Genomic DNA, 27,007 nt, shown 5'->3' with positions numbered 1-27,007 from the left:
CACCTGGAGGCAGCAGCAAAGGAGAGTATTTAAACAAAACTGAGTGCCATTATGAACAAAGCTGCACATCCTTCCTCTAAGACACTAACATTGAGGACTTTCTGCCAATGAATCATTCAGCAGAAGAGAGTTCGCAAATGCTACTGGTGCTCCTTTATACCAACAGCAATACAACTGCGTAATGCTTCACTGTGACTTTTTAGTTTTATCCCTTTTTAGTCATTCTAATGTGTGTTTGACCATTGTGTGTATTGTTTATTTACTCATTTATTTGAGTTTCTGTAAACAAATCTCCCCATAAGAAAAAAGTTCTATTCATCTATCTATCTCTCTTTGTTTTGTTCTCAGTGTTGGATCTAAAACAAGTTCAATAGTATTGTCAAAAACCTAACTTGATGTAAGTTAACTTTAAAAGTATATTAAAAAAATTTCACTTATCTAGAAGGAAACTCTGTGCAGAATAATCTGCACATTATAATGATTCAGTATTTCTCTGACATTGTAATTTAATGGCAAATGTCCAGACTTGCTCTCCATCATGGCCCACAGCAGCCAACAGTTTTATCTTGAGACTTAAACAGATGTTAACTCTTATTTGAGAACATCGTTCAAGAATATCATGTTTAAAAAAAATTGAACTAAAGTTATATAGACCCTCCACAGCTACCAAGTAACAGCATAACATTGACTGATGCCATTTTTAAATTACTTGAATTGGAATCTATTGTCAATGAAAAGCATTGAGCCACCACAAGCCTATTTTAGCTACATTTCTAACTCCATGATTTTGTAAAGTATTGTTAAACATGTTTTAATGCATTCCACGAATGCATGTAATTGTGTTGCATTATGACTGTTATTTCTGAATATGGCTTACTATCACAAAACTATTTAATGAACAATAAATGTGATAACTGACTCTTTGAAGTAGCTAAAACATTTAAATGCTCGTACTTTCAGATCAGTTAAGTCTTTGAATGCACCTGAATATTACGCCATGCGTATATTTTTTAACTTGTTTATAACTGAATTCATCCCAGTAGTTTGGTGGGTGGTGTAGTACGTTGTAGCTTTAACATCTTCACAAAATGTGTTTCTTTTGTCAGAATGTGGTAATGTTTTTGAATTAATCTCCCCAAAAGTAGCTTGCACAGCAGCTGAGTTTTTACTTTTTCAGCTTTCAAGCAGTGGTCCTTATCTGTTTGGAGGACATACTTCTACAGTACATTGATTATTTTTGATCAAATAAAGCCAAAGCTCTGCCTTTTATGATGTGTAACAATTTCTTTGACTTCTTTTGCTGTGATCTTCACAGTGGTGTGTCAAATTTGCTTAACTTCCCAAACGTAGCTAGATTAGTATGAAACAATGCATAAAATCAAATGGTGTATGTCAGAGGGGTTTATGCTTGTTTGTGCTGATAACATTTTTAAAAGGCCTAAAAGGTCTGTGTGAAAGGTCTGAAAACATGGATGCATGGCAGAGTGGTGGCACTGTAGCTAAGGATCTGTGCTGGTATCTAGAAGTTTGGCAGTTTACATCTTGTTATTGCCAGAAGGGAATCTACTCCATTGGGCCCCTGAGCAAGGCTCTTAACCTGAAAATTGACCCTGCATTCTGATTCTCAAAGATCATGAGAAAAGACAATTTCCCCTTAGGGACTGACAAAGTATTTCAAATCAAAAATACCAATTAGACTATAAAATGTGAGTATGAATTTTATTACTAAACAGTAGTGGGGATGTTGGCAGTGGTTTTTTAAGGTGCTCCACAGACTGGGGTAAATTGGCCAATTCCTGCCTTGTATTTACATAATGCTACACAGAAAGGCTCTGGGTTCCTGAGACTTTCACATAGACCGAAATCCTAGTAAGAGTTATTTCTATCAGTCATCTTCTTACACTGCATCCGGAAAGTATTCACTGCGCATCACTTTTTCCACATTTTGTTATGTTACAGCCTTATTCCAAAATGGATTAAATTCATTTTTTTCCTCAGAATTCTACACACAACACCGCATAATGACAATGTGAAAAAACTTTACTTGAGGTTTTTGCAAATTTATTAAAAATAAAAAAATTGAGAAAGCACATGTACATAAGTATTCACAACCTTTGCCATGAACCTCAAAATTGAGCTCAGGTGCATCCTGTTTCCCCTGATCATCCTTGAGATGTTTCTGCAGCTTCATTGGAGTCCACCTGTGGTAAATTCAGTTGATTGGACATGATTTGGAAAGGCACACACCTGTCTATATAAGGTCCCACAGTTGACAGTTCATGTCAGAGCACAAACAAAGCATGAAGTCAAAGGAATTGTCTGTAGACCTCCAAGACAGGATTGTCTCGAGGCACAAATCTGGAGAAGGTTACAGAAAAATTTCTGCTGCTTTGAAGGTCCCAATGAGCACAGTGGCCTCCATCATCCGTAAGTGGAAGAAGTTCGAAACCACCAGGACTCTTCCTAGAGCTGGCCGGCCATCTAAACTGAGCGATCGGGGGAGAAGGGCCTTAGTCAGGGAGGTGACCAAGAACCCGATGGTCACTCTGTCAGAGCTCCAGAGGTCCTCTGTGGAGAGAGGAGAACCTTCCAGAAGGACAACCATCTCTGCAGCAATCCACCAATCAGGCCTGTATGGTAGAGTGGCCAGACGGAAGCCACTTCTTAGTAAAAGGCACATGGCAGCCTGCCTGGAGTTTGCCAAAAGGCACCTGAACGACTCTCAGACCATGAGAAAGAAAATTCTCTGGTCTGATGAGACAAAGATTGAACTCTTTGGTGTGAATGCCAGGCGTCACGTTTGGAGGAAACCAGGCATCTCTCATCACCAGGCCAATACCATCCCTACAGTGAAGCATGGTGGTGGCAGCATCATGCTGTGGGGATGTTTTTCAGCGGCAGGGACTGGGAGACTAGTCAGGGTAAAGGGAAAGATGACTGCAGCAATGTACAGAGACATCCTGGATGAAAACCTGCTCCTGAGCGCTCTTGACGTCAGACTGGGGCGACGGTTCATCTTTCAGAAGGACAACGACCCTAAGCACACAGCCAAGATATCAAAGGAGTGGCTTCAGGACAACTCTGTGAATGTCCTTGAGTGGCCCAGCCAGATCCCAGACTTGAATCCGATTGAACATCTCTGGAGAGATCTTAAAATGGCTGTGCACCGACGCTCCCCATGCAACCTGATGGAGCTTGAGAGGTGCTGCAAAGAGGAATGGGCGAAACTGGCCAAGGATAGGTGTGCCAAGCTTGTGGCATCATATTCAAAAAGACTTGAGGCTGTAATTGCTGCCAAAGGTGCATCAGCAAAGTATTGAGCAAAGGCTGTGAATACTTATGTACACGTGCTTTCTCAATTTTTTTTATTTTTAATAAATTTGCAAAAACCTCAAGTAAACTTTTTTCACTTTGTCATTATGGGGTGTTGTGTGTAGAATTCTGAGGAAAAAAATGAATTTAATCCATTTTGGAATAAGGCTGTAACATAACAAAATTTGGAAAAAGTGATGCGCTGTGAATACTTTCTGAATGCACTGTAAGTCTCTTTTAAAATGTCTGTGTTTTATAGAGTCCCATGCTCTCTCCATTAAAATTACTGCAATTAATTACGTTTAACATATATATATATTTATTTTATTTATTTTTTGCATATATATATATATATATATATATATATATATATATATATATATATATATATATATATATATATATATATATATATTTACACATATATTTTAAAGATTCAAAGCTGCCTTTGGTAGTGTGGTAAAGCATTACATGCTTTAGCTCCCCCAGTCTGGGGAGCTAGCACTTATTGCTTTGAAAAATAACTTATTTTCTGTTTTGAGGAGACTAAGCTTAGCCTTGTCCATAAAGAAAATTAAATTGCACACTTTCCTAATATTCTCAAATGTGTTGAGACCCTATGTAACATGAAATGGAAAATGTTGCAATACTCATTCAAGCATTAAATTCTGGTAGTGCCTAATATTGTGTATGTGAGTGTGTGTACTGTACTTTGCTCACAAGATTGTGTACTTTCATCAAGTTTTCGAAAGCCTTTTTTACCTTAATTTCCTTTCTGACTCAGTTGCCAGTCATCACCAGTTTGTCATTTTGCTAGAGTTTGTCTCTGATGTTAATGATACATTGAAACTTTGTATTTCTGTTTTCCATAATACTTAGCATTTTCTGTTTTCAATATTATACTCTTGATACAATTGTAAAACACATCTTTTGAGCTGAGTGACCTTTTTTTTGGTTTTTGAACTCTTGGAAGAATCTAAATCTGACTGACTGAAATTTCATGTTTGATTTCTAAATGCCCATGCTCATTTTTCTGTAGTCCTGTCCTCTTTTGCACTTGAGCTACAACAGAAGTATATGCCCTCCTTGTTTTACAGTTTTTCCAAACTTCCCCTGAATGAGATATAAAAATACAATATTTTATAATTTACAGTAGCTTCAGTTCTATCTTTCTTAATAGGACAGAGAGCAACGTGTTGAGGGCAGTGAGACATCAGTGCTAGAGTCCTGTGCTCTGATTGTATTGTTTTTTTCCTGGCAGATTGGGATGACTAAATTACCATCAGATGTGCAAGTGAGGTTGACTGGCAACTCTAAATGGGCCCAGTATTAATGAGTTTGTGTGTGACATACCTGATCAAGGTTGTACAGCCAAAATGTTTTTTCTCTAGTCTTTATTTCTAGTATTTTTTTCAGCATGGAAGTAACTTTTGCATTCTCCCATACCCCAAACATACATGAGTATACAGGAAAGAAACCCTCATCATTCTCATTTTCCTCTGTATCTAATCATTCTACTCCCCTCCATTTTCTTCTTGACCATGTTTTTGCTTTCCTTTTTCAGCTGGGATGAAAGCAGTTCAATCAGCAGTGGCTTAAGTGACGCCTCTGACAACCTTAGTTCAGAAGAATTCAATGCCAGCTCCTCCCTCAACTCCTTGCCAACAACTCCAATTGGGTCTCGCCGCAACTCTGCTATAGTGGTGAGTAACTGCCACTTCTTTCTTTGGTGTTGGTGTTGGCCTAAAAGTTTGAGTACTAGAGGCTTCTTCACTCCTGAATATGTCCAAAAGTTAAATGGCCAGGACCTATACAATTGATTCTGTACCTCCAGGAAGGATTTCTTGCCCTTCAAAATCACTTATCATATTTGCAGGCCTTTAGTGGTTGCTGTTTGCCTACACAGTTGTATAAGAAGAAACTGGAGACCACAGGTAAAACTTAAAAAGACCACTCTGGAAACTGTGCAAACTCCACACAATACTTGCTCAGGCTAAGATTTAAACTCGGTATTGTGGAGCTCTAAAGCTGCTGTGCTAAAGACTTGTATCCCTGTGCCACCCATTATCTATATACTAAATTGCTAAGAGGTATCATTTCAGTGATGAGTTTACCTGTTTACACTCAGAGACCAAGATACTGTGTTATTTGAAAACCTTATCTGAAAGTGAAAAATATCAGAATTCAAATTGCATTATGGTAAATTTATTGTACAATGCCCCAAAAAATTAAGGGAGCAATTCAATTACACATTGGATCTCGATGAATGATATATTTAAGTGGAAAATATTTACTGAGTAATACTGTGTAGTTCATTGAGAACAGATGATGTAATAATGATTAGTGGAAACCAAAATCATCAACCAATTGAGGGCTGGCTTTAACATCACACCAAAAGTCAGTCAAAAATTGAAATCATGGGCGGATCCAATTTGCGTGAATTTCATCATTGCAACTCATAATGTGACACAGTAGTGTATATGGCCCCCACGTGCCTGTATGCACTCCCGACAATGTCTGGGCATGCTCCTGATGAGAAAGCAGATGGTGTCCTAGGGGATCTCCTCCCAGACCTGGATAAGGGCATCAGTGAGCTCCTGAACAGTCTGTGGTGTTATTTGGCAGTGTCAGATGTACCGATACATAACGTCCTAGAGGTTCTCAATTTGATTCAGGTATTGGGAATGTACAGGCCATTCAATAGCATCAATGCCTTCATCATGCAGGAACTGCCTATACTCTCTGGCCACATGAGGCCAGGCATTGTCCTGCACCAAGAGGAACCCAAGGCCCAGCGCACCAGTGTAAGGTCTGACAGTGTCTCTGAGGATTTCATTCCAGTACCTAGCAACAGTCAGGGTATCATTACCTAGCACGTGGAGGTCTGTGCAACCCTCCAAGGTGTGCCTCCCCAGATTATCACTGACCCACCTCATGGTCGATGATGTTGCACTTTGGATAATGTTCACCATGACGTTGCCAGACTCTTTCACATTTGCCACATGTGCTGAGTTTGAACTTTCTCTCATCTAAGAAGAGAACTGGGCGCCAATGACGAAGGTGTCATTTGTGTTATTCTGTGGTGAATGCCAGTTGAGCTGCACGTTGATGGTCTGTGAGCACAGGTCCATCTAGAGGACATTTGGCCCCCATGCCAACCTTATGGGGTCTGTTTCTGACAGTTTGGTCAAAAACATGCATGCCAGTAGCCAGCTCTGGCTCTAACAGTTCTCTCCTCTTGATAACATTCTACGGCCCTGTCCAGTTTTCCTCATCTAACAGCTTGTCTCCTGGTATCTCCTCTGTACTCTTGAGATTGTGCTAGGAGACACAGCCAACCTTCATATGACAGCACGTATGGTTGTGCCATCCTTAAGGACCTGGACTACCTGTGCAAACTGAATCAGCTTGAGGTACCGCCTCATACTACCAGTAGTGACAAGCTCACTAGCAAAAAAGGACAAGGAGAGAGCAATTGTCTGTGGCCATCACCTGCACAACTGTTTCCTTTTCAGGGGTTCACTTGCTGTTGTCTATCCATTGCACCTGTTTTCATTTTAATTTGCTCCAAAGCAGGTGAAGTTGATTCACAATTGCTTATGCTTCCTTAATGGACAGATTGATATCCATGAAGCTTAATTGACTAGGTGTTAGATTGTAATGATTAAGTGTTCCCTTATAAACAGATAAGCCAAGATTTAAACTTTTGCCTAACATAAAACTTAGTAGTTAAGTTTTAGATTACAATATTGTAGTATTGCCAGTTTGCAAGGGATATAGCTTAAAGTCACATAGTCTTTGGCTATATGAATAATTGTTCAGCTGAGAATTTCAGAAATAGTTTTATCTTTGTGTAATTAGCCATTGATTCAGTAGTACAATACATTTTTGTAATAAATGGTGACACAATAGTGTAGTAGTTAGCAGTAATGCCTCACAGTTCCAGACGTTTGTACATTTTCTTCATGTGCACATTTATAAGCTTCATGACTCCCAGTAAAAGATTTTTTTTAATAAGCTCTGTTTTTTAGAATTTGTATATAATGACCATCTAAAGTTACATTCAAAGTGCAAGATGCAAAGTTTACATCAACTGGTAAACAAGCAATATTATGTGCATTTAAATTTGAAAAAATATATAATTTCACATTTTAGTGAATAAGGGAGGATGTTTATGTATTTGTTTGTTTGTTTGTTTTTGAAAGCTGCGCACGGATGCAGAGAAGCGTTCCCTGGTGGAAAGTGGCCTGTCTTGGTATAGTGAGTCTGAGGCAAAAGGGCACCGTAACACAGAGAGTGGAAGCTACGACACCGGCAGCTTGAAATCTGATTCATCTGGCCGCTGGAGAAAAGTGCAGTCTGAGACAACTGAAGAGTCCTGTAAAACTGAGCTGAAGAAGCCACAGTCTCTTGGCCCACCAAATGCCTTAAAGAAAGGCAAGAACCCACCTGTTGGGGTGACTTCACCGATCACGCACACATCACACAGTGCACTTAAAGTTGCAGGTAATAAAGCATGCATTGTTTTCAATTACAGAAGGACTGAGCAGGAATTAAGCATTAAAGAAAATTCCTCCACATGATGAAAGACTCTTGTTTCCCATTGCACACACTTTTTTTGCCATCTTTTGATTCATATATTAGCTCTACTACCAAAAATAGTAATATGAATTAAATTAAATGTGGTTTCCTCTGATCATCTAAAGATGTGTGTATTGACTGCAAAAAGAGTGGTAAGTCTGAAAAATAGGAGTGTAGCACAGGAGAAAGAACTGAGTCATGGCAAAGCAAGGGTCAAAACCAAAAGTCAAAACGAGAGAATGTCAGTGCCATATCACTGTCAAAAAGCAGAGCTTTGTTTCAATAACCAGTAAGCAAAATATCCCAGAAAGAGTGTCTTTAGGTTTGGTGCAATCTCTGATACAAGTGACTGTTTTTGAGGAAATCTCTATACTGGTGCAGCCCTGGTGCATCATGGGAGAATCAAATGCCACAAAAATAGGGGACCATTGTCAAACCAAAATGGTGTTGATAAAAAAAATCAACTTGAAAATGGAAGTCTAAATAATATTCTGACTGCTGAATTGGATTCCTCAGGTATTAAAACTCCCAAAACAACACCAAAATTTATTTTATAGCCTCTGGAAAACCTGAGAAAAATTAAAAAGAAACTAAAATCATAAGTGACTGTTACGCTGAGTGTATTTATCATATCTGAGAATATTTTTTACAATGAATAGTTTTATCAGTGGACAAGAGGATGATAATACTTTTTGTTTCCAAATCATTCATACTGTTTGACCAACAGTCTTTAACACACATACGGAGATATGGGTAACCTGACGCACTTTCCATTTTCTATACCAATTATTTTCACTAGTCTGAGTCTTTATTTTTCTCATAGTCTAAAACCTAGTCTCTTTCACTTCAGCTTTAGTCTATTTTTATTGAGTAAGGTATTTTGAGCTGGTTGGTCTGTTGTCAAACCTTTATTCATGGAAGCATGTTTTTCCATTTCATGTCCATCTTCTTGACATCTTCTGTGCCAATAGCATTGTGGGGTGGGTTTTTTTAAGTTTAATTTACCTATATTATACCTGAATAATGAAAGTATGTTAATTTTCTTGGACATTTAAACCCTAGTGCCACAGAATACTCAATAGCTCCAGCAGCATCTGTATTTAACTTAGTTACATAAAAATAGTTTTTTTTTTGTAATATTAGAGATTTCAAAGGATACTAAACATTGGTTATGGTTGCTGTTCCCATTGTTGATCATGTGAGGCAGGTATCATGTCACATGTGTCCTCCTTTCCCCCTTATGCGCGTGGTATCTGATGGGAAGTGAGCGTACATGGGAAGGAAATCACATAGCAGAGTGCTGTTTACGGATTTTTCATTGTAGCCTCTTTGAAGGTAAATGCACTTTTCCCACTGGTGCTCCAACCTCTGGATGCCCCCAGAAAAAAAGTAAACTTCTTGCTAGTTACACCACTACACCACCTCATCAATGACAGGATCTGTGCCACACGCAGGTGTTTCTTTATCTTAGGAAAGAGAAAGAAGTCTGAATGTGCCAAATCTGGAGAATAAGGTGGTTGGGGCAACTATTTGAAGTTGCATTCTTGAAAGTTTACACTGTCAACGTGTGCTGTGTGTGGTGAAGCATTGTACTAATGAAAGAGTCCTCCAAGGGACAACTTTTTGGGACATTTTTCAGCAATGGCATTCTTCGTCTTTTGGATTAGATTGAAAAGTTGTTAGGAATTATAAACAAAGTCTAATCTACTTAACAAAAAACATTCATGTTGCTCCTTCATAGGTAGACTCATTTCCCATCAGTCACCCTCATTTAAGATAGCAGCATAATGCTTTTGGAGTTAAAATAATGCCATACATCTATATTAGTTTCAGTTAGTTGAAATTAAAACAATTTAGTATAAGGACTTTTTTTTCTGCTACAGTATTTTGATTTTGATCTTAGTTTATTGTTTCTAGCTTTTTTGTCTCTTTTGTGTTTTGACTCATGCATGTTATCAGAATTTAGCTTCTTCTATTTCTGGTCTTTTGTAAAAGACAGCAGCTGGACACAAACTCAGCTAAAGAGTAACTGTTTTTGTTGCAGTATCTGATCAGGGTTTCTGACTGTGAGAATGCCTCTTACATAGGTTACAGACATTTTTTCCCTATCAACCTTGCTACACTCAACCCTTCCTTTTTAGTAAATTTTTCAGCATAGCCAAAAGGTGTAAGTAGGATTGCAGTTTGTGATATTTTAGGGTCCTATCTTTCAGATTTAGTACTGTTGACTAAACATTGGGCCCAAGAGAGTCAGGTCACATCTGAAATCTAAACACAACTACTGACCTCAGTTTGAAAATGTCATAATGCAGCAAGGGCGGCACGGTGGCACAGTGGGTAGCGCTGCTGCCTCGCAGTTGGGACACCTGGGGACCTGGGTTCGATTCCCGGGTCCTCCCTGCGTGGAGTTTGCATGTTCTCCCCGTGTCTGCGTGGGTTTCCTCCGGGCGCTCCGGTTTCCTCCCACATTCCAAAAACATGCAGGTTAGGTGGATTGGCGATTCTAAATTGACCCTAGTGTGTGCTTGGTGTGTGGGTGTGTTTGTGTGTGTCCTGTGGTGGGTTGGCACCCTGCCCGGGATTGGTTCCTGCCTTGTGCCCTGTGTTGGCTGGGATTGGCTCCAGCAGACCCCCGTGACCCTGTGTTCGGATTCAGCGGGTTGGAAAATGGATGGATGGATGGATAATGCAGCAATGTCTGGTTGGAGGTGCAGCTCTACCAATATGGTGTCAAATTTCTCAGTTCTCCAATTTGCTGAAGTTGATGTCAAATTGATTGGATTACAGGATCTCAAAATATATATTACTAGGTTGCTTTCCAGTCTATAATGAAGTCAGCATACTGTAGTTCAACTAAGGTATATTAAAAACTGCTGATTCAATCCTTTGTAAAGATCAAAATTTCAAAAACTGGGAAGGAAAATCTTTTTCTTGTAGGTACACAGAAAATTAAACTTTTATAATAGTACTAACTGTGCTACCTAAGAAGAGTTAAAACCTAATGAGCTGCTTTTTGTCTGTCAGGTAGTTACTCTGGCACATATTCAGAATTAACATTTACAGTGCATCAAGTAATAGAAAGTTATTTTGTAATGCATGTAGCAATACAATGTATTTTATTTTTTTATTCCAACAGATGGCGCGTCACAAACATTAGTACTGCTTTTGTGAATCCCCTACCAAATGGCAAATAACAAAGACATTGCAATTGGACGGACACATAGATACAGAGACACTTGTCTTTTTATCGGGGTGGATTAAGGTTGTGCTCCATTATAAATGTCATTCCTGAATAATTAATACTAACATAACCAACTGACAGTTTGTTTTGTAGTACTTACAGTATCTTTAAATATGGCTGTAGGATGTGTGTCTACAATACATACATACCAGCATATATGGGGAAGGACATACTAACTAAAGAGAAAAACCACTTGATGGTATTTAAGCAAAGGAGACAATGTACAGTATGTTACACAATTATATATTTGTAAAATATAAAATATTAAGACTTTGTTAATGTTTCAATCAATCTTTACCTAAATATAAATGGAGAACAGGGTAGCACAGTGGTAGCGCTGCTTCCTTGTAGTAAGGAGACCAGGGCTCACATCCTAGGTCCTTCATGGAGTTTGCATGTTCTCCCCATGTCTACGTGTATTTCCTCTCACAGTTCAAAGACATGCAGGGTAGGTGGATTGGTGATGCTAAATTGGCCCTAGTGTGTGGTTGGGGTGTGTGTGTGTGTATACATTCACCATGCAATGGACGGGTGCCCTGTCCAAGGTTTATTCCTGCCTTGTGCCCTATGCTGGCTAGGATAGGCTCCGGCTCCCCCGTGATCCTGTTTAGGACTAAGCAGATTAGAAAATGAAATGACTGACTGACTGGAGAATAAATTTAATTAATACAGCTGATGCAAGCCTATAGTGCAAATAACTGCTAACTTTTTGGTAAATGACCTTATTTACGTTGTTCAGCTTAATTGGATATTTTCCTTTTTGCTCTGTAATAAAGTTTTTTCCTTTCACTTTCATTTAGACCTATTTATTTTAACAACTACTTTTGTGGTGGTTAATTCTTTCAGCTGATTATAACATTTTTTTCACACAAAACCTACATATTTCAGTTTGTTTTTACTGACCTCAATACAATGGTGAATCACACTTTTCAGTCATTATAGCATCTTCAGTTTTCTGCTGTTGGAATATTATACATCAGTGGGGTGAATTTGAAAAATGCATCAATTGTATTTGAGTGAGGTAGGTACAACATTAAAGCTGAAATGGGGAGAGAGAATAAGCAGGAGAAAATGTAAAGGCCATATGTGTAGATTATTTTGGTTTTTTCTTAATGCAAAAAATGAAGAAATGTAAAAATATATTTTATCTGAAAATGATAATTCTCATCTTGGGTCATAAGACTACACTGTTGCCTTAAATTTTTTATTGTGAGACTGACTGTTAATCATTTTTTTATTTCCAGGAGGTAAAGGTGACAGTAAAGCTGTTGATAAAGCAAAGCTGACAGTTAAAGCTACAAGTTTGCAAAGGTCATGTTCTGATGCAGGAAAGGACCGAGGGGAATCCCGAAAACCTCCCTCAGGGATCAGTCGGCCTTCAGCAGGTGGATCTTTTGGTTACAAAAAGCAGCCACAAGCTACTGGTACTGCCACTGTAATGACTGCTGGAGGAACAGCTATCTCTAGTGGCTCTGCGACAGTTGGAAAGACAACCAAGATTTCTGGAATACCTGTTAAACCCTTAGGAGGTACCAGTAGTGGAAGTACCTCTGGTGGTAGGAAAACCAGCCTGGATGTTTCAAACTGCGCTGAGGGCTTCCTGTCACCGACAGCTCGTACCAATATCCAGTATCGCAGTTTGCCAAGGCCTGCCAAATCCAGCACTATGAGTCTCACAGGAAGAAGTAGCAACCGACCTGTCAGTAGCAGCATTGATGCCAGCCTTCTAAGTTTCAAACCCAGTACAGGTTCCCCCCGAATGAAAGAGCTTGGTACTTCCAAATCCAGTGGACGAGCCAGCCTTGGCCCTGTGAACCAGACAGACCGTGAGAAAGAGAAAGCTAAGGCAAAGGCAGTTGCTTCAGACTCTGAATGCGGGCCATTAAAATCTACGGCAACTACTCCTGAACCCAGTCCCAAAGTTCAGGGCCTTCGACCACCAACAGGAACCAAGTTTTCAGAACTTTCATCACCCATTTCTCACAGGTATATAAACTCTTGGTTGACCAAAAGCATTTTAGAAAAAGGGCTAAGTTCTACTATCCACCTGTGTCTACAGGGATTTCTTCCAGAAGTTTTATAACTCTGCACTCTTAAAAATGCTAGTTCTTTAATGGCATATAATGGTTCTTTACTGGGTTGTGTGGTTCCTCATAGTTCCATAGCTTGACAAAGCACCATTTCATTGAGGGAAGGGTTTTTTGCAGATAACGTTAGTTCTTTGTGCTTTGAAAAACTTCTTAATATGCAGAAATAAATGCCTGAAATCTTTCATTTTTGCTAGGCTACCTAGCAGGACACAAACAGATTAAGAAAACCTAAAATGAGACCTTTTAAAATTATAACCCATAGGTATTTCACAAATCTGGTACAATAAATGAGTTGTGAATAGCCTGTTAGATATCTAAATATATAAAAGTTCTTTCTGAAACCTTCATTTATTTGGGTGATTCTTTTAGGCACCAAAAGTGGTTCCTCTTTGGCATCACTCTGAAGAACCACTCTGGAACCTTTATTTTTAAGAGTGTATATGAATCCTTATGTGCCTTAAAATATAAGTCTGCTGATTTGAAATTTTTCACTTACTGCTATAAACAGAGTCTGGGGATACTTATTGAGAAGGATGTAAAATAAATGACCATTAGGTAAATGTTTAGCATTTTCATAATCAATACAGAATCTCTAAAATACAAAAGTACAAGCAAACTGTGTTATGTTCATACAGTATATATAAGAGCAGCTGCTACACATTTTGCTTGAGGGTTGGATTTCCTTTGATCCTAATAATGTTTTAAAAAAAATGAAGCCCAAATTTAATTTTAATGTGTTGCTTTAGACACCCAAGAATAAAGGAAGCACAACTCACTAGATGTTCTAAGGAAATTGCTGCTAACATTACAAGGCAATAATTGTGCCAAATTGATGATGATAAAGTTGTCTTAGTAACAGTTTTATTCATTTGGTCATCTAATTATAACATATATTAAGCTTAAAATCCTTAAAAACCAGTTTCTGATTTATAGATCAATTGGTTTAAATTAGTACATTTAACATATGAATGCAAGTGAATAGTGATCTTTTTCTAACATCCGGCGCCACCGAGAGTGGCAGCCTTTTCAGCAGCTCCGTGTAGGACTATATGTGTATGTTTATTTTTCTACTTTTATTTTTCTATTTTTATTTATTGATCACTCCTACCACTTTATTTTATGTGGATTTGTTCCCTGGACACACTTACTTTTACAACATGGGCATGGATTTTTACACGCCGAGACTCGCCTATTCAAGTACTCAACTTCGAGCGCTGAGAACAAATGCCAGTGCCGGTGTGGTTCCCTATTTACCTGACGAGGTAAGAAGGCGGTATCGTGGCAGCAGAGCCAGCACTAAGCTAAAAATGAAGCGGCTTGCGAGAAAGTGGCGTTTTAAGCCTTCGGTGCCTTCTGTGATTCTGGGGAATGTGAACTCAATCTCAAATAAGATCGACGAACTGGCTGCGCTGGTGAAAAATGTCAGAACCTACAGAGAGTGCAGTTTGTTGCGTTTCTGCGAAACGTGGCTAACTAACACCATCCCAGATGCTAATGTGGAGCTACCCGGGTTTAGCACAGTTAGAGCGGACAGAGACGCAAGTACCTGTGGGAAGCACAAAGGAGGAGGACTCGCTCTCTATGTTAATACACGGTGGTGTAACTCTGGACATGTTAAAGTCAAAATCTCCACTTGCTGCAGGGACATCGAACTGTTGGCCGTAAGTCTGCGTCCCTATTACTTGCCCAGAGAGTTTGGACACGTCATTGTTGTCATCGTGTATATTCCTCCTCGGGCGGACGTGGAGATAGCGAGTGACATCATCCATTCTGCTGTTGCTAAGTTACAAACGCAGCACCCCGAGGCACTTGTGCTAATCGCTGGAGACTTTAACCATGTGACGCTGGACAAAACATTACCTGCATTCTCCCAGTATGTGGACTGCAACACCCGGGGAAATAAGACTATTGATTTACTGTATGCAAACGTTAAAGACGCATTCAGTGCCACCCCGCTGCCTGCGCTTGGGAAAGGAGATCATAACCTGGTTCTGCTTCAGCCTCACTACAAACCAAAAGTGAGAGTCCTACCTGTAACCACACGATCATTCAGGAAGTGGACCCCGGAGGCTGAGAATGCTCTGAGACAATGTTTTGGAACTACAGACTGGGATATCCTGCAGGGATCACATAGTGAGAACATAGAGGAGGTTGTTGACTGCACTACTGACTACATCAACTTCTGTATGGACAATGTAGTTCCAGTAAGAACTGTACGCTGCTATGCTAACAACAAGCCATGGATTACAAATGACATCAAGGGCCTTTTGAACCAGAAGAAAAGGGCCTTTAAAGACGGTGATCAGCATGAGCTCAAGCGCGTGCAGAAGGAACTCCGAGTCCAGCTCAGGGCGGCGAAGGAGCAGTACAGGAGAAAGCTGGAGCAGAAGTTGCAGAACAACAGCATGAAGGAAGTGTGGGATGGGATGAAGATCATCACTGGCTGCAGCTTGAAGCGGGGTACCACCATCGAGAGAGACGTGAAGAGAGCAAACCAAATGAACATCTTCTTTAACAGGTTTGACCACCCTAACCCACTCTCACCTCGGAGTACTGCACTCTCTACACATCCTTCTGCTGATACCAACATAGGAGAGACATCCCCACCCACAATTACAGCAGCGCAAGTGAGCAGAGAGCTGAGGAAACTTCGTGCCAGCAAAGCAGCAGGTCCAGATGGAGTATCGCCACGACTGCTGAAGGTCTGTGCATCAGAGCTGGGAGGTCCTCTACAGCGCATCTTCAACCTGAGCCTGGAACAGGGGAGAGTCCCGAGGCTTTGGAAAACATCTTGCATCACCCCAGTCCCAAAGGTATCACGTCCTGGTGAGCTGAATGACTTCCGGCCTGTCGCTCTAACATCACATGTGATGAAGACCATGGAGCGGCTGCTGCTTCACCACCTGAGGCCACAGGTCCAACACGCCCTCGACCCTCTGCAGTTCGCATACCAGGAGAAGGTGGGAGCGGAAGATGCCATCATCTATATGCTACATCGATCCCTCTCCCACTTGGACAGAGGCAGTGGCGCTGTAAGAATTATGTTTCTAGACTTCTCTAGCGCCTTCAACACCATCCAACCTCTGCTCCTTAGGGACAAGCTGACAGAGATGGGAGTAGATTCATACCTGGTGGCATGGATCGTGGACTATCTTACAAACAGACCTCAGTATGTGCGTCTCGGGAATTGCAGATCTGACATTGTGGTCAGCAACACAGGAGCGCCGCAGGGGACTGTACTTTCTCCGGTCCTGTTCAGCCTATATACATCGGACTTCCAATATAACTCGGAGCCCTGCCACGTGCAAAAGTTTGCTTACGACACTGCTATCGTGGGCTGCATCAGGAGTGGGCAGGAGGAGGAGTATAGAAACCTCATCAAGGACTTTGTTAAATGGTGCGACTTAAACCACCTACAACTGAACACCAGCAAAACCAAGGAACTGGTGGTGGATTTTAGGAGACCCAGGCCCCTCATGGACCCCGTGATCATCAGAGGTGACTGTGTGCAGAGGGTGCAGACCTATAAATACCTGGGAGTGCAGCTGGACGATAAATTGGACTGGACTGCCAATACTGATTCTCTGTGCAAGAAAGGACAGAGCCGCCTGTACTTCCTTAGAAGACTGGCATCCTTCAACATCTGCAGTAAGATGCAGATGGTTGTGGCGAGTGCCCTCTTCTACGCAGTGGTGTGCTGGGGAGGCAGCATTAAGAAGAAGGATGCCTCACGCCTGGACAAACTGGTGAGGAAGGCAGGCTCTATTGTTGGCATAGAGCTGGACGGTTTGACATCCGTAGCAGAGCAACGGGCACTCAGCAGGCTCCTATCAATTATGGAAAATCCACTACATCCATTAAACAGTGTCATCTCCAGACAGAGGAGCAGTTTCAGCGACAGACTGCTGTCACTGTCCTGCTCCACTGACAGACTGAGAAGATCATTCCTCCCCCAAACTATGCGACTCTTCAATTCCACCAGAGGGGGTAAACGTTGAACATTATTCAAGTTATTGTCTGTTTTTTACCTGCATTTTTTATTACTCTTTAATTTAATATTTTTTGCTGCTGGAGTATGTGAATTTCCCCCTGGGATTAATAAAGTATCTATCTATCTATCTATCTATCTATCTATCTATCTATCTATCTATCTATCTATCTATCTATCTATCTATCTATCTATCTATCTATCTATCTTTAAATATGGAGATAAAAATGTTTGGTTTACTTTAATTGGTATGCTGTTGATTATAAGATGAAATAAGAGCCACAGTAAACAAATAACAAGTATATTAGATGGCCTTCTACAATGCAGTTTACTTTCACTGGTCTCCTGACTGTCTTTGAAGGCACTTCCCCTTTGTCCCTGTGAAGTAATCCTAGATACTCCCTATCGTTTAATATATACCCGATTGACCTTTGAGTTGGTTTACGCTCAGGTATTGAAAGATTTCATTTCAGCAGCTGCCAGTTTACTATCCCAGCTCTTAAGTACCAGAAATTTAATTTAAATTGAGGGTGTCTACTTTCCTAAAAAAGCTGCCTGTCCATTTAGACCCCCAGATGTTTAAAGCCACAAAGCCTGCAGGTTTTTGTTCCATACAGTTTATTAATCTATAATAATAAAAGGCAAAGCCCTCACTGACTGACTGACTGACTGACTCACTCACTCACTGACTGACTGACTCATCACTAATTCTCCAACTTCCCGTGTAGGTGGAAGGCTGAAATTTGGCAGGCTCATTCCTTACAGCTTACTTACAAAAGTTAGGCAGGTTTCATTTTGAAATTCAAAGCGTAATGGTCATAACTGGAACATATTTTTTGTCCATACACTGTAATGGAGGAGGCGGAGTCACGTATCGCGTCATCACGCCTCCTACGTAATCACGTGAACTAAAAACAAGGAAGACATTTACAGCACGAGTCACACGCGGGAACGAAGGTAAATGACGTTAATTTTTGACTGTCTTTTAATACTGTGTAAGCATACATATTAACACGTGCAATTAAACGTGTGCATTTACGGGGTGATTTCTCAGGCTTAAAAGCTCACCTTTTATCAAACGCGGGAACAAAGGTAACTGACGTTGTTCACTGTCTTTTAATACTGTGTAACCATACATATTAACACATGTCCAATTAAACGTGTGCATTTACGGGGTGATTTCTCAGGCTTAAAAGCTTGCCTTTTACTAAAAAGGTAAATGCAAAACTATTTTCAATCAGTTTATTGAAACGCTCCCGTTAAGGATTGCAATAACATATTCGCAAGATAAAAGAACGAAGTAGGGGGAAATGGAGGAAGACCCGCAAACAGCGAAGAGCAAAAAATTAATTAAACAATTGAGAACGGAGCGAGTTAAGCATACAAGCATGTTCATAAGGGAAACAAAGCACAGTGTAAAACGTAAGTTTAAATTAAGTTTATAGAAATGCTCCCGCTGCGGATTGCAATAACATATTCGCGAGATAAAAGTTTAATGAGAAGACACGAGGTATAAACGAACCACACGCCGTGGCGCAACGTTAGGGGCAACAGTTTCAACCATTCTATGATCTGCTTCTCGCAACTGAAAGACGGCACATGGCGGATGTTAGCCGACTTGCTGACCGCAACGTTAGGGGCTTCAACTATGGCGCTGACGCCACATCTCAGTGCCAACACTTTGCAGACTCTACTTAAAAGACACACCCTCCTCAGTGGACAGTTAAAAACACCAATCAAACTAACGATGACATCAAGTATTACCCAATCAAAAGTAGGAAAGGAGGCATCTTCATAAAATGCGTGTGGGATGATTTGCATGAGACGCTGCTTTAAAAAAAAAAAGATAAAAAAAATACGGGATAAATCCCGTCCAGTATTGATTAAAAACGGGACGCGCAATTTCATTCTCAAACGCGGCACGATTCCGTATTTTAAAGGACGGGTGGCAACCCTACAGTGCCAGGTAACCACCCATACAATCAGATTGTGATTCAGACTAGGAATGCAATGAATGTAATTACCCCGATCTACATACAAGGCGAAAGTCTTGCAACATTCAAAGATGATGGTTTGGGATAAGTACACCATACAACATAAAAGAGCTTATGAAGCCTTGAACCGAAAAAAGCAACATCTCAGAGATCGTAAAAAAAAAAATAGGAGGTAATGTTGTTTTACTCGCTGTAGATTTTAGTCAAACATTACCAGTTATTCCACGAGGGAGACCAGCAGATGAACTCAACGCGTGTTTAAAATCCATGCTTCTCCCACGCTCGGTTATATGTCGCGTGTTCTCAGGTAGGTGCACCAAAAAATGTATACATTTAAGCATGTAATGGGCAAACAAAAAATGAGGTATACCCGAAGGCACTGCAGTAGTACTTAATGTAACTTCTTAAATGTTAATGTTTTACTGTTTAATAATTTATACGCTTCTTATATGTTGTTCAAATTCTTTTATCAAAATACCACTGACAGCGCAATGCACGATAACATGGAGTGAATACACCATACGCATCCGCCCACGGCTGCCCTGCTGTGCGCAGATAGGAGTTGATTCTACAATAAAATAAAATAAACATAAAAAGAGTAAAACAATCATCACCCATAAACCGTGTGTGTGTGTATATATGTGTATATATATATGTTGATATGTGGATGTGTATATGTATATATATATATATATATATATATATATATATATATATATATATATATGTAGATATGTATATATATGTGTATATGTATATGTATATATATGTTTATATGTGTGTGTGTGTATTTTATATACAGTGATCCCTCGCTATATCGCGCTTCGCCTTTCGCGGCTTCACTCCATCGCGGATTTTATATGTAAGCATATTTAAATATATATCGCGGATTTTTCGCTGCTTCGCGGGTTTCTGCGGACAATAGGTCTTTTAATTTCTGGTACATGCTTCCTCAGTTGGTTTGCCCAGTTGATTTCATACAAGGGACGCTATTGGCAGATGGCTGAAAAGCTATCCAGCTAACTTTCTCTCTCTCTCTCTCTCTCTCTCTTGCGCTGACGTAGGGGGGTGTGAGCAGGGGGGCTGTGTGCAGCTGCTTCCTGAAGGACAGGCTGCACGGAGCTTCGCATACTTAAAAGCTCAAAGGGCACGTATTGATTTTTTTTATCTGTCTCTCGCTATCTCTCTCTCTCTCTCTCTCTCTCTTCCTGCTCCTGACAGAGGGGGTGTGAGCTGCCGCCTTCAACAGCTTTGTACCGGCGGTGCTTCGCATACTTAAAAGCCAAAAAGCCGTATTGATTTTTTTTTTGACTGCTTGCTTTGCACTCCTTTGAAAAGGAAGATATGTTTGCATTCTTTTAAATGTGAGACAGAACTGTCATCTCTGTCTTGTCATGGAGCACAGTTTAAACTTTTGAAAAAGAGACAAATGTTTGTTTGCAGTGTTTGAATAACGTTCCTGTCTCTCTACAACCTCCTGTGTTTCTGCGCAAATCTGTGACCCAAGCATGACATTCTAAAAATAACCATATAAACGTATGGTTTCTACTTCGCGGATTTTCCTACTTCGCGGGTGGCTCTGGAACGCAACCCCCGCGATGGAGGAGGGATTACTGTATATAAAACACAGCAACACTCATAACAATGACAACACAATTACATTGACAATCATGTTACGTTATTTTTAAAATGTTTCCTTTTTTTTTCTTAACCTCTTTAACACACTACTTCTCCGCTGCGAAGCGCGGGTATTTTGCTAGTTTAATATAAATGCTTTTTTTTAATTGATTAAATAATGAGTTCTGTTTGTTTTATATCTTTCTCACATATCCATGTGCGTTTACTTCTCTGTGTAATTCAAAATTACATTTACCACTGTTATGACTTTTAGTCTGTAAGAGTCTTTTCATTTTAATTAATTTGCTTGTCTATAGTTTTAAGGTCATTAATGCTTCTTCTCATTAGTCAATAAATCATGGCTATCGAATAACAAGGGGGCAACAGCTACTCAGCTAAACTGGTGCAATATTTTCATGTTTTGTGTATTTTGTTATTAGCTTCATATTTGCATAAAAGATTAGAGAAAACTTCATTGGTTGAAGGGTTCAGATCCTTCTTTTTCTTCCTCTTTATCATATCCTGCTTCTGTGTGGGTCAATGTGCTTGATCAACCTTCTCTATACAGCTTTGTCTTGCATCTTTTCCCCAATCAGACCTTTTGTTCAGATCTTCTTTTACTCTATCCACTTATCTCTGCTTTGCCCTCACTCACTCTCTCTTCCCCTATATTTCCATTCCCATCACTCTTTTGCCCACATATCCATTGTCTGTCCTCATCACATGTCCATACTACTTGAATCTACCTTCCTATACTTCCTTAGGTAGCTCTCCCACTTTTGTTGCAACTTTGATTGTCTTATTTCCTATTCTGCCCTTTTTAACTCCACACATCTATCTCATTATTCTCATTTCTGCCACATCTAACTTCTTCTCCTGTTCTCCCTTTATTTCCCATGTCTCAGCTCCATACATCATTGCAGGTCTTACCACTGTCTTAAAAATCTTACCTTTAATCTTCGCCTTAATTCTTCAATCATAATTCGGTATAATTTGTTGATTTTCCTCATAAAAGTGACAAACAAGCTAGAAGGAATTTCTAACACACTAGAACAGAAGCAGGTACATGGAGCTGAATCTATAATAATAAAAGGCAAAGCCCTCACTGACTGACTGACTCACTCACTCACTGACTGACTGACTGACTCATCACTAATTCTCCAACTTCCCGTGTAGGTGGAAGGCTGAAATTTGGCAGGCTCATTCCTTACAGCTTACTTACAAAAGTTAGGCAGGTTTCATTTCGAAATTCAACGCGTAATGGTCATAACTGGAACCTCTTTTTTGACAATATACTGTAATGGACGGCAGCTCAATGGCCGTGGGAGGCGGAGTTGAGTGTCACGTCATCACGCCTCCCAAGTAATCACGTGAAAAGACTGTGAACGCAGTAGGGAGAAATGAAGGAAGAGCCGCAAACAGCGAAGAACAAAAAATTCATTAAACAATTGAGAAGGGAGCGAAACAATAAGAAGCGAGCGACTGAAGCATACAAGCATCTTCATAAGGGAAACAAAGCACAGTGTAAAACGTAAGTTTAAATTAAGTTTATAGAAACGCTCCCGCTGCGGATTGCAATAACATATTCGTGAGATAAAAGTTTAATGAGAAGACACGAGGTATAAACGAACCACACGCCGTAGCACAACGTTAGGGGCTTCACCTCTGGTGCTGACGTTCGAGATTCGATTTCCGAGAGGGGATGCAATGAGTGTGTACGCATGAAGAGCACAGAATTAGGGCGAAACACGTGTCGCGTACACTTTGCATAATTTGAAAGTAAACAATTTCAACCATTCTATGATCTGCTTCTCGCAACTGAAAGACGGCACATGGCGGATATTAGCCGACTTGCTGACCGCAATGTTAGGGGCTTCAAATCTGGCGCTGACGATAGAGATTCGATTCCCGAGAGGGGATGCAGTGAGTGTGTACGCCTGATGAGCCCAGAATTAGGAAGAAACACGTGTCGCATACTCTTTGCATTATTTGAAAGTAAACTATTAAAACCATTCTATGATCTGCTTCTGGGAACAGAAAGAGGGCACGTGGCGGACGTAAGGCGACTTGCTGACCAACCACAAGCGTAACCTGGCAGGTAACCACCAATACAATCAGATTGTGATTCAGAAAACGAATGCCATGAATGTAATTACCACGATCTACATACTGTCAAATAAACAAAACACACGCCGTAGCACGACAGCTGTGAAAAGGGAGGTTCACAAAAAAACAGATCCTTAACAAATTGTTATTGGTATATTTTCGATCCGTTTAAAAAGGTTTTCTTTTCTTCTTAATAAAAAATTAAAAGCAGTACTTCATCGCAACGAAGCGCGAGAATTTGGCTATATATATCTGCTTCTCGCAATTAAAAGAGGGCACATGGCAGATGTTAGACGACTTGATGACCAAGCATAAGCGTTACCTGCCAGGTAACCACCCATACAATCAGATTGTGATTCAGACTAGGAATGCAATGAATGTAATTACCCCGATCTACAGTGATCCCTCGCTATATCGCGCTTCGCCTTTCGCGGCTACTCCATCGCGGATTTTATATGTAAGCATATTTAAATATATATCACGGATTTTTTGCTGGTTCGCGGATTTCTGCGGACAATGGGTCTTTTAATTTCTGGTACATGCTTCCTCAGTTGGTTTGCCCAGTTGATTTCATACAAGGGACGCTATTGGCAGATGGCTGAGAAGCTAGATTGCTTACTCTTCTCTCTCTCTCTTGCTCTGACTTTCTCTGATCCTGACGTATGGGGATTGAGCAGGCGGGCTGTTTGCACACCTAGATGATACGGACGCTCGTTTAAAAATGCTGAAAGATTATCTTCACGTTGCTATGTTTTGTGCAGCTGATTCCTGAAACAACATACTGCACAGTGCTTCGCATACTTAAAAGCTCGAAGGGCACGTATTGATTTTTGACTGAAAAACAAACTCTGTCTCTCTCTATCTCTCTCTCTCTCTCTCTCTCTCTCTCTCTCCCTGCTCCTGACGGAGGGGGTGTGAGCTGCCGCCTTCAACAGCTTTGTGCCGCGGTGCTTCGCATACTTAAAAGCCAAACAGCCCTATTGATTTGTTTGCTAGAGATTGTTTTCTCTATCTATGTGACATTCTGTGCTCCTGACACGCACTCCTTTGAAGAGGAAGATATGTTTGCATTCTTTTAATTGTGAGACGGAACTGTCATCTCTGTCTTGTCATGGAGCACAGTTTAAACTTTTGAAAAAGAGACAAATGTTTGTTTGCAGTGTTTGAATAACGTTCCTGTCTCTCTACAACCTCCTGTGTTTCTGCGCAAATCTGTGACCCAAGCATGACAATATAAAAATAACCATATAAACATATGGTTTCTACTTCGCGGATTTTCTTATTTCGCGGGTGGCTCTGGAACGCAACCCCCGCGATGGAGGAGGGATTACTGTATATATATATATATATATATTCACGGCATTCGAAGTCTGTGTCACAATCTGATTGTATGGGTGGTTACCTACCAGGTAACGCTTGTGGTTGGCCAGCAATCTGCTAACATCCGCCACGGTGCCCTCAGTTTGTGAGGAGCAGATCATAGAATGGTTGAAATAGTTTACTGTCAAATAAATGCAAAGAGTACACGACACGTGTTTCGCCCTCATTCTGGGCTCATCAGGTGTACACACTCCACTGCACTCCCTCTCGGGAATCGAACCTCGGACGTCAGCGCCAGAGGCGATGCCCCTAACGTTGCGCCATGGCGTGTGGTTCGTTTATTTGACAGCATGTAGATCGGGGTAATTACATTCACAGCATTCGAAGTCTGTGTCACAATCTGATTGTATGGGTGGTTACCTACCATATATATATATATATATATATATATATATATATATATATATATATAATAATATATGTATATATATATATGACAGCAACACTCATAACAATGACAACACAATTACATTGACAATCATGTTATGTTATTTTTAAAATGTTTCCTTTACTTTTTCATAACCTCTTTAACACACTACTTCTCCGCTGCGAAGCGCGGTTATTTTGCTAGTATTTTAACTAAATTTCTTCCCCTATAAACCAAAAGAATTGGTTTCTAATTAAGAAGGACCAGCCCCTGGGCCTCTTGATCTTGACAGTGCATTCTACAGGCCCTCTGTAGTTCTATTTATAGATGTTCCTGTTGCATCTGTAAGGGAAGATGGATTAAAGATGACCCTTGATAGTCCTTCAGTGCACGGTCCATATCTAGGATTCTGTGTGAATATAATTTTAGGACAACTGATTTGTTATAAGCACCTCTTGTTTTAGACTCTTAAAAAGATCACTAGTGAGGGATTTGTTTATGTCTTTTGTTAGCTTTTAAACAATTAAAAACACAGTTTTATTTTAATCCCATCAAACATCTATACAATGTGAAAGAGCAGACTTTATGCACATGGTACTATATTTTTTCAAGATATTGTGCAGCTTCTAGGAATATTCTAGATCATTTCCATGTAGGCTTGCTTGATACACGAGACACACATCTACAGCAGATTTTAAATCCTGAAATAAAATCAGTGACCAGTGTATAGATCTGGGCTTGTATTTATCAAGCACCCCAGAATTGCACTAAAAGGTGCACTAGAATAAGAATTTGCCCTACCTCAGAGTAGAACATAGAATTATTTACAAACCGTCCGAGTCCCAACTAAGAGTCGGAATTCATGTCTGGGAATGAATGATGTCATGATTTTATGACATCACTTGCCGTAAATTGCCACTCATGATGATGTTTTGTAATTTTCTGATACTGATGCTTAGGCTTCACTGCAAATATAATAATAATTAATGAAAGTAGTAGAAGAAGAAGAAGAAAAACATAATAAATGTAGGTTACTACTACACATGATTACTGCTACTTGATAACAACAATATCAAGAACCACATACTGAATTAGTTATAAGCACAATAATAGACAAGTTAATTTAGCAATGAATGAGCATCCTCTTTTTTAGAAGACTCACCTTTCCGCTTACGTTGTGTGCCTCAACACAAGCAATTATTTCAATGTGTAAAGATAATGGCCTATTGGCTCGTAGTGTATGCATATAGACAGTGTGAGGGTGTTTATTACAATTGAAAGAGGCGGTTATACTCTGATGACCACCAGTATTTCAAAGCTCTTCACCCTATCACATAGTTTGAACCCAGCAGCCATGCACAATAGCCTGATTTTGGTCTCTTCAATACATGATTTCATGCTTTTGTTCTCTGCCTAAAGTTTGTGAGCATGAGGTTATGGACTGTCTAGTAAATTGAATCCTTCATCCAAGGTCTTGGCTTCCCCACCATCGTCTAGAAAAATGTCCACAAATCATCCATATTCAAAGTAGGGTCACCTATGGCAAATTGATTTAAGGGTAGAGCAGTGATTGATTTTGATTATGATAAGTTAATAGTGGACTAATTTTACCTTTTACAATTGTTTAGTTGGTACTACTTGTGTGTATTGACAATTTTTAATTCATTTATGTATGACGATCTTTTTATTTGAAAAAGTCTTTTTGCTATAAAATGTGGAAATGTAAATACACTTTTCAGAAGAATTGTCTAAGCAATGAGGAATGCAGATTACGGATTGTACCAAAGCTTGTCAAAACTCTATGCAGGGTGTACTGTTTGAAAAAAGTTATTTTAAAAAAATGTAAAACAAAACTAATTTAATAATTTCCAAAATGGGAGAATCAGCCATTTAAAAGTCAACAGCTCAGCTAAAACAGCTCAAAAATGTGAGCCTCTTTTATCAAATCTCAAGCTTTTTTTTTTTTTTTTTTTCTTTTCTGGTTTAGAAAATAAGGATATGCTTTTTCCTTTGGTGCCCTCTTATAATTTACTTGTTTATTAACTAGGGGGCTCCGCCCCCTGCTCGCTTCGCTCACCAACCCCTATGTTTAGTTAATCGGATATACAATTTTAAAAGCTTGTTTTTTTTCCTTTGGAATTGTTTCAATTTCATTATTTGCACTTTTACTTTAAAGCTTCAGTAAAAACAATATTTGGAATTACCTTTTCTTCAAGATCGCATTGAATTTTGATTCTGTTTTTGGACTTACATTGTGACAACGCAACATATAACTGCCCGTGAGTGAATATTGTTTCTTTTTCTCTAATAAATAATCCGACTTTTTCGAAT

At 39.8% G+C, this 27,007-nt stretch overlaps 1 protein-coding gene across 1 annotated transcript in view; it reads left to right on the top strand.

The window, feature by feature from the left end:
• Positions 1-27,007, top strand: part of LOC114648132 (neuron navigator 1-like) — a 249,027-nt gene that overhangs the window by 167,527 nt on the left and 54,493 nt on the right. The window contains 3 exon segments of the mRNA XM_028796973.2: positions 4,877-5,015; positions 7,518-7,818; positions 12,379-13,120. Coding sequence (XP_028652806.2) covers positions 4,877-5,015; positions 7,518-7,818; positions 12,379-13,120 — 1,182 coding nt within the window.

Source organism: Erpetoichthys calabaricus, chromosome 3 (assembly GCF_900747795.2).
Source record: "Erpetoichthys calabaricus chromosome 3, fErpCal1.3, whole genome shotgun sequence".
NCBI classification, from domain to species: domain Eukaryota; kingdom Metazoa; phylum Chordata; class Cladistia; order Polypteriformes; family Polypteridae; genus Erpetoichthys; species Erpetoichthys calabaricus.
This window is presented reverse-complemented; position numbering and strand designations above follow the sequence as displayed.